This window comes from Carassius gibelio, chromosome B6 (genome assembly GCF_023724105.1).
Source record: "Carassius gibelio isolate Cgi1373 ecotype wild population from Czech Republic chromosome B6, carGib1.2-hapl.c, whole genome shotgun sequence".
In the NCBI taxonomy this organism is placed as follows: Eukaryota; Metazoa; Chordata; class Actinopteri; order Cypriniformes; family Cyprinidae; genus Carassius; species Carassius gibelio.
Window position 1 is genome coordinate 24110788 of NC_068401.1, and position 9382 is coordinate 24120169.

Genomic DNA, 9382 nt, shown 5'->3' on the forward strand with positions numbered 1-9382 from the left:
AGAGCATGAGGGCAATCACAAAACCTGGCAGAGCACGCCCAGGTCACATTTCACCCCAAAATCAAACAAAATTATATTGTTCTGATTTTGTGTGTATTTTTTTAAGTGAAAGTGACATGATATACAACCAAGTATGGTGACCCATGACTCGTGCTTTGACTTTAACCCATCCAAAGTGCACACACACAGCAGTGAACACACACACACACACTGTGAACACACACCCGGAGCAGTGGGCAGCCATTTATGCTGCAGTGCCCGGGGTGGAGTTGGGGGTTTGATGCCTTGCTCAAGGGCACCTAAGTCATGGTATTGCCAACCTGAGACTCAAACTCACAACCCTAGGGTTAGAAGTCAAACTCTGTAACCACTTGGCCACAACTTCCCAAAGACCATAATCCTAGGCAAAAAAAATTTTATGGCTATGCCAAAATGGCTAAACACTTATCTTTTAATGGCCTTAACCACAATTAACTGGTAAGGAAGTTAGCAAGAAATATGCACTCTTGAATAGCCATTGTTGTCTGAAAAAAAAAAAAAAAAACAACATCACCATGAAGTTTTGTTTGACAGATTATGGGAAGTGTGAGTGGTTCAGCAGAATTGTGTGGAGTGATGAATCACGATAAAATATGAGCCGAATGATGATGCACCAGAGCGTTGTCTTTGAAGCTCTTGTGAGAAGTACAATAATGAATGCATCTCTACCACAGTGAAGCATGGAGGAAGATGTGTCATGATGATGATGGGGGAGCTTTTTCACCTGCTGGTACTGGTGAGCTGCTTCATTGTCAGTTACTGCTGAGGAGTGAGTACATTCCAAAATGTCTTGCTTCCCATGACTGAAATATTGTTATCTAAAGAGGAATGATCAGACTTTTTCCACTGCAAAGACAACCAAGAAGTGACTAGTAATTAGTGGTTAAAACTGTAAATGGACAAAATATTCTAGGCAAAATATTTGAGCTATCTTTGGTACCTGGTATTCCCTTCATTATGGGGTTCAAACTTCCCCACAAGGATAGGATTTTTTTTCTATGAGGCAACAAGATTATAAGTCATACAGAATGACATTTTTTGAAAATGCTGAAAGTTTTCTGTGTTGGGTAGAGTTAGGGTTAGGGCAGAGTAATTACAGTTTGTATAAAAACAGTTACGTCTGGAATATCCCATAAAATATGGAAACCAGTTCGGATGTGTGACATGCATTGTGACTTTATTTTCAAAGTATATTACACTTTATTAGGCTACATATTTTAATAATTATATTATATGAGTACTGAGCATGTAACGAAACTAACAACAACAAAAACTATTTTGGGACAGGATTGTATCATAAATATCTTAATGATCCTTATAATATGTTTAATTTTCTTTGTGTAAAATTTAGTTTACTGCTTTATTTTCTTTATTTTGATGTGAAATTTGGATTTTGGTAAATCGGAGTACTGTGTGAGACTGTCCGACTCAGACATTGTAGCTATTTTTTTTTTTCGGGAAAACATCTGAGAAGCAGGGGGGAGCAGCAAAACATTCCAACAATCACACTCTACAAAAAGTATACCGTATTTTCCCTGGAAATCCAAGTAGTTTTATATTTTAAATGTAGGCCTAACTCAACTCAGACATAAACAGTTGAAAGCGCATTTGTCGACCATCGACTGCTCTGTGATCGACTGTCACGTCTTCACTCGCACTCATTGGGAAACACATGGTGGCAAAGTGGCTCCATACAGAGTGAAGTGCACCAGTAATCAGATGTGTTTTCATAATAGTCACAGTCTAATAAGATAAAATGTCGCAGGTACAGGCCCGGTTCTTCACCGAAAACAAAAAGTGAGTATATGCGGTATGTATAATACAAACAGGTGTAACGTTTAGCTTAGATGAGATATCCAGCCGGTTTTGCTTAGTAGTGTTCATAGTGTTTACATAGTGAAAATCGTTTCTTTATAAGCTGTACTCAAAATGGTGTTGGTATTTACTAATTACTTAAAATAAGCAGAAGTAGGCTGTGTTGATAGTAGATGTAAGATGTTTCTCCTCATGCTCTTCTTCTCTGTAGGTATCTAATAGATGATGTTCCTTTCTCCATCCCTGCTGTCTCGGAGGTGGCAGACCTCAGTGCTGTCATCAACAAACTGCTGGAAGCCAAGAATGGTCAGCTTGTTTACCATTCATTCTTTTTGATCACGTGTTTTCACCTTGTTCTGTTGCAGCATACTTGCCTACCATAACACTTACTGAAAATCATTCTCAAAACATTGTGCAACTTAAAATCTAATAATAAGATTCTCACAATTGTTTTAAGGATTCAGAAACATCCTATCTTAAGTCTTTCGATTTTCTTATTTCCTCAATGAAATTATGAATATGAAATGGCCAATAAACATATAGGATATATTTTCCTTCTGTTTGTAATTGAATTAAATTCCCATCACTCTTGTATTTTTACAGATGGACACAAACATGCTGAATTTGATTTCCTGGTTCAAGGTCAGTTTCTCCGCTCTTCACTGGCCAATCACATGGAGACAGAGAACATCTCAATGGTATGGCAATGCGCCAGCACACATCATATTATGCACACAACAATTACAAGCTCCAATCAGATTGCTTGACAGTAACATATTGGAATTAGTTAAACCAATAATTTAAATCATATCATCATTTACTCACCCTCTTGTTGTTTAAATCTGTTAGACAGCTGTTTATCTTTGGAATTCAAATTCAAATTTAGTTTGAATATTGTCTCAACTTTTTTTTTTATTATAAAAGATTTCTGTTTCCAAACAAACGTTTCTTTGAATTGTAAAAAATAAAAAATAAAAAAATATGTAAAAACATATTAAAATAAAAAGCAGGACTACTGTTTTCAATGTTGTTAATTACAAAATAAATATTCCTTGAACATCAGATAAGCAACACTTTCAAATGTATTACAGCTAAAATTACAGATTTTAGATTAATATTCAAATGAGGGGGGGGGGGGCTCTGTAAAAGTAATCCATATGAATTGGTGTAATTGTTTAACTCCAATCAAGCCGTGTTTAATAGTTATAATGCTTAATCTGTTTAACTTACAAAAATATATTTGCAGTTTGATTAAATGCTGATGTGTTTAGCATTTGTGCGTGTTTACAGGAAGAAGTGGTGGAAATAGAATATGTTGAGAAGTTCACGGCGCCGCAGCCAGAGGAGAGTATCATGCACGATGACTGGATCAGCTCGGTGGAGGCAGATTCTGAATGGTGCGTTTCAATGCAAAACTAAACTCAATTTGGTTGGACAGTTTTGTAGCTGATACATAAAATTCTCTCCTCTGCCCGAATCCCAGGATCCTCACAGGCTCTTTTGATAAGACTGCACGGATTTGGTCTATGGAAGGGAAGGCAGTGGTGACTGTGGCTGGACACACTGATGTCGTGAAGGATGTAGCCTGGGTGAAGAGAGGTCAGAATCTTTTCCGTATGAGATGCCTAATGTAATTTGTATCAATCTGATGAGTGTTAATCTGAGAGCTAATGAAGCCTGAGTGAGGTTTCTGAATTTTTCTGTTTGATGGTTCTGTGGCTTCTAGATGGTCTGAGTTCTCTGCTCCTGAGCGCATCTCTGGATCAAACAATCATGTTGTGGGAGTGGAATTCCGAACGGAACCAAGTGAAGGCCCGACACTGTTGCCGTGGACACGTGGGAAGTGTAGACACCATTGCTGTCGACCCCACAAGGACGAAGGTTTGTGTGTTTGCTAATGTTAACCAAAAACACCATCATACATTTAGTTTGCTAGACAAACTATACGTATGTCTCATGTTTTGTTTTCTCTTCAGTTTTGCAGTGGCTCATGGGACAAAATGCTTAAGATATGGTCAGCAGGTATGTTTTCTTTAGAACATTCAACGAGATGTTTCATTCAGAAAGACAAGATAAACATCCACCTTCAAAAAAGAAAACAATGAAAAGCCGACTTGTGTTAGTGTTGTCCTCAGTGCCAGCAGAGGAAGAGGATGAGATCGGGGAACCCAACCGGCCACGCAAAAAACAGAAAACCGAGCAGATGGGGCTCACGCGGGTTGGTATCTAATGCATGTTCTTGAAACAAGGATTCTTGTTATTATAAATTCTTGTTATTCTGCTCTAGACTCCCCTCATGACTTTCTCTGGTCATAATGAAGCAGTGTCCTCTGTGCTCTGGATGGACGCTGAGGAGCTGTGCAGTGCATCATGGGATCACACCATCCGTCTGTGGGATGCAGAGACTGGTGGACAGAAGAATACAATAGTGAGTGACCCCAGTTCATCATAGAAATATATTAGATCCTTTTGTTTTTGTTTGAAAGTGATTTCATTTTTTTCCCTCTAAGAAAATATTACAACATTTTGTCAGTTCTCTAGTGTCTGCATTGTGTCACAGATGTGGACAGAAGAGCATAATAAAATGATATTTATAAACTAACTATAAATAATACTACTTCTAAATAATTTATAAATAAGTTGTTAAAGGTCACATGTATGCATACAACAGTTTATGCATATTGAAACTTTTTTCCATTTTCTTTTTTACTTATAAATAATAATATTACTACTACTACTAATTATTATGTTATTTTTTTTTGTAATAATTATTATAGTTATCGTGATGGGTGGGGGCTCTGGAGAAGTGAAGTGTGTCGTTTTTGCACCACTAGTGTCACCAAGTATAAAATAATGACTGTTTTCAGACTTGTTTTTGAAATTTGACAGACAAATGGAAAGTTCCTTAATAGTTATCTTAATCGCACACCATTGGTTTAGTCACTGTTGATCTGTTGGGCTGATCACAGTGTTTTCTGCTTACTGTTAATCTAGCATATTATGTTGGGACTCATGAGAATGTATTTTAAGAAATTAAAAATATACATACATTACCTTTAAAGATTGTTGGGTTTACAGACTGATGTTTTTGAATTGCAGACAGGCAATAGGGTTTTCAGTTGTATCTCATACTCTCCACTGTGTCGCCGTCTGGCCTCGGGCAGCACCGACAGACATGTGCGTCTGTGGGACCCAAGATCTAAAGGTGACTGTCAGAGATCCCATATAACGGTGCCCTTTAATACTAAGTTATTGTCATTGCTCATATCTCTCATTTCGTCCAGACGGCTCTCTAGTTCTCATGTCTCTAACGTCCCATAACGGTTGGGTGACGGCAGTCAGGTGGTCTCCATCTCACGAGCATCAGCTGGTGTCCGGATCTCTAGATAATGTGGTCAAACTGTGGGACACAAGGAGGTGTGCGACTCAAAGATATATATATATATTTTTTTTTTCTTATTTTTCATGATTATTTTACTGATGTAAAGCACTTTGAATTACCATTGTGTATGAAATGTGCTATATAAATAAACTTGCCTTGCCTTGCCTTGCCTAAAACCCAGCACCATCCTGTTCCCACATGTATGTCCTTAACAGTCCTGGTTTCTTCTTTACAGCTGTAAAGCTCCACTGTATGATCTTGCTGCCCATGAAGACAAAGTAATGTGTGTTGACTGGACAGAGAACGGGGTATGACAAACCATTCAAATATTTATCTGTTTTACTAGCACTGTTAAATACGCCAAGAAATCAAATGGGTTGTTCACATCAAAATGAATATTCTGTACAATAGACATTTTAATTGTAGACAAACTTTGATGTTGGCTTGGAAAAACCTAGCCTTAAAGTTTGAAACACTTCCAAAATGTTAAAAAGATGGCGTGATAGCATGATTTAACACACTGCTAGCATGTTTTATGTCACAAGTAGCTTGTTGTATAGCTTGATTTATTACACTGTTAGCATGACTTAAGACTGCTTGTATGGTTTAGCAGGTTGCTATAATGTTTCTAGCATGATTTAGTATACTGATACATATTTAAACATGAGTTAACATTTTAAACAAGTTTAATTTTGAATGAAATGCTGGTAATGCTTTCAGACTGACACAACCATTCACATTTTCTTCAGTGTGATGTTTACACTTCAAAAGTTGGTTAGATTACAGAAAGTTGCGCAGCACGGCTCCATGTACCATAGTAATTGGGGTAACCACTGTATTTCTGCATTTCAAAGTGGCACCTAATGTCAGAGAGTGGATTTGTTCATTCAACACAACTGCTATTTTTTATGCATTGGTCTGAACACATAAATCACTGAATTGGCATGCTGAACATTCATCCTGTTTTGGTTTACATCTGTTAACTTTGAGGCCATCAATGTGCTCAGTGTGTTGGTTTGCACAGCTAACAATTGTTTATGGTAAAATGCCCTGAATATGTTATTTTGAAAGTGTTAAATTAGCCATAGTACAAGGCAGTGGTTCTCAACCAGTGTCCTCAACAAATTCCCAGTAAGTCAGATTTTTTTTTTACAATTGACTTGTTTTAACCGAGCGGCAACCTCCCGCTCTCTCGTGAGGCCAATAAGGAAGTGACTTAAACTGCCATTCATCGACTTGCCGCTTGAGGCTGGCTGCAAAAGGGAGTCAGTCCCATAGACTCCCGATGTTAAAATGCCCAACTTTACAGCAGAAAAAAAATGTTTACAGCCTGGTTCAAAAAATTATTTTGGTCTAAATAGCTAATTTTGCCCTTCATGACAACTGTGAGGGGGGTGAATTTTTTTATAACTCATCCATTTAAATTATATTAAGCCTTAAACTTCTGCATAATTAAGGGTGTGGCCACTTGAGTGACAGGTGGATTGCCGCTGCTGATAATAAAGTCGCGCTAGGTGGGCGTGGCTTCAGCAATCAGCTCCTGCCATTTTGCCCATTTTCAATTATCCGGGAGAGTCGCACGGTGACGCGCTTCCAAGATGGCAACGGCCCACTCTGCACACTTTAGGCTTCAAAACCAAGGGGCAAGGAACTCGACCGGAAGTTGAAGTCGGGTGGGGGCTGCCATCTTTTAGCAGAACTTCACTTGCGTTAGCATTCCCATTGACTCCCATTCATTTTGGCGTCACTTTGACAGCGAATAACTTTACATCTGAGATATTTAAAGACTCCGTTTGTCCATTATTTATTTCTAAAGATACACGACAATTTATAAAGGGCTCCATTACCTTCTTTGTTACATTATGGCCCCGTATAAACAGTTTTTGTAAAAAATAGGCTAACGATTGCGTCATAACCACTCGGCTCTCTGTCGCATTACCGTACAGACAGGAGGAGAAGCTCGCAGGTAAATAACTTAATATGGCGTAGTGGCGTTACATTTTAAAATACTATACAAAATAATTAATCAGAATACTTACTCCTGCTCACTCACGCCAAAGAACTCCCCGCTCAAGCTCCCCGTCTCTGCAAGATTAACGATGGCAGTTTGCACGCACAGCTACTAGAAGATTTACATCTGTCAGACAGGTTGCTGACGTCGTCAAGCTTCGTTTGAGTCTGCGCGTCAGAAACGGAAGTGCTAAAAAACGCTAAAACTGGGCTTCATTTGTCTCAATTGAGTTCCAATGGGGTCGCTGTGTCCATTTCTTTTACTGTCTATGTTCAAAACCCGACGGCAAGGACCTCGACCGGAAGTTGAAGTCGGGTGGGGGCTGCCATCTTTTAGCAGAACTTAACTTGCATTAGCATTCCCATTGACTCCCATTAATTTTGGCGTCACTTTGACAGCGAATAACTTTACATCTGAGGCGTTTAAAGACTCTGTCCATTATTTATTTCTAAAGATACACGACAATGTATAAAGGGCTCCATTACCTTCTATGTTACATTATGGCCCCGTATAAATAGTTTTTGTAAAAAAAAGGGGTAACGATTGCGTCAGACAGGAGGAGAAGCTCTCAGGCAATTAACTTAATATGGCGTACTGGCGTTACATTTTAAAATACTATACAAAATAATTAATCAGAATACTTACTCCTGCTCACTCACGCCAAAGAACTCCCCGCTCAAGCTCGCCGTCTCTGCAAGATTAACGATGGCACGTTTGCACGCACAACCACTTAGAAGATTTACATCTGTCAGACAGGTTGCTGACGTCGTCAAGCTTCGTTTGAGTCTGCGCGTCAGAAACGGAAGTGCTAAAAATGGGCTTCACTTGTCTCAATTGAGTTCCAATGGGGTCGCTGTGTCCATTTCTTTTACTGTCTATGTTCAAAACCGCTATTGAGGATTCTATGGGTGACGTCACGGACACTACGTCCATATTTTTTTACAGTCTATGGTTTAAACATGATCTTAATTGTTAATATGTTAATAATAATGTTAATAACACTAAATATTGTATTTAAATCATATTTTTGAGTTTATGTGTTTTTATTACAACCGGGGTACTTGGCAGGTTAGATATGAGGGTATTAAATATTGCCTTGGAGAAAAAGGGTCAAAAAGGATGAGAACCATTAGTCTGTAAGGATTTTTCCTGTACCTACCTTCCTCTTTCAATACAAAATCCATCAACAACACTGTAAAGAAAACTGTATGTCAAACCATTTCCTTGGGTCTTTAACTTTTGTGGATTTGTCACAATTTCTTTTCTCTGTCTGCTTTCATTTCTAGCTGATTTTGAGTGGAGGAGCAGATAACAAACTCTACATATACAGATACTCGGCATGTGTCTCAGATGCAGGAGCGTAGAACAGTCTTCTCTGCTGCCAGTTGTCATTTTACTTTGGAGACGTCATGGGAACATAAGCAGCATCAACTTTCACTTTATAACCAACAACAAACTTTTTACTCTCTAAAGCAGCTAAACACATACAACAAAGCCTTACCAGAGACAAACACATTTCATGAACCAATTTCTGTTCAAATCATGTGTAAAGCTATTCTTATGTACATTGTCACATTCAGTTCATAGGAGTGCTTTACATATGGATGAATGGTTTCAAGAATCATTTGTTCTAATTTGAGTTTCTATTCACTAAATTAGGCTTAATTGTCTTATCCAACCTCATTAACTGGGACAATTTACATAACGGGTTTACCAATGATTTACACAAATCAGTAAGTTCTGCTAATGTTTTAAGACTAAGGCACATGTTTTTGTTCACAGTGATATTCAGTGTTTAATGCTCAATACAGCCTCTGAAACCAGTCATGTGTGAGTTTTTACTCTGCTGCCTTTTCATAAAAAATCTTACAAGTGAAAATTGTGCAATTGTTGGTTGGGTTACATGTGTTCTTCTGTAGTTTTAATATTTTTTTAATTTGAAATTATATATTTTGTTTGTTCTTTCATGCACAACGTCCTGTCTTTAAATATTATACTGTTCTAGATAATGTTGATCTCGAGACTTTATTGAAGTGAAATAAATTCTATATTGCAGTTCATATGGAGAATGTGTTTTATTTCCCGCCAGTTCGAAAATTTCAGTTGGTATTTGACCGTTATTTAAGAGCGGGCAG

The 9382-nt window shown here is 38.0% G+C and overlaps 1 protein-coding gene across 2 annotated transcripts; it reads left to right on the forward strand.

Moving 5' to 3' along the window:
* Positions 1–1665: 1665 nt before the first annotated feature.
* On the forward strand, positions 1666–9307 carry LOC127959020 (ribosome biogenesis protein wdr12). 2 transcript variants are annotated; one of them, XM_052558022.1, is made up of 13 exons: positions 1666–1836; positions 2066–2160; positions 2458–2552; positions 3145–3251; positions 3338–3453; positions 3581–3735; positions 3831–3876; positions 3978–4072; positions 4142–4282; positions 4954–5059; positions 5139–5271; positions 5472–5544; positions 8534–9307. In XM_052558022.1, the coding sequence occupies exons 1-13, from the start codon at positions 1796–1798 to the stop codon at positions 8609–8611; spliced, it is 1281 nt and encodes a 426-aa protein (XP_052413982.1). In that variant the 5' UTR covers positions 1666–1795; the 3' UTR covers positions 8612–9307. The 2 variants fall into 2 exon arrangements, with proteins under 2 accessions (XP_052413982.1, XP_052413983.1); XM_052558023.1 differs by having other exon boundaries at positions 3990–4072.
* The last annotated feature ends 75 nt before the right edge of the window (positions 9308–9382 follow it).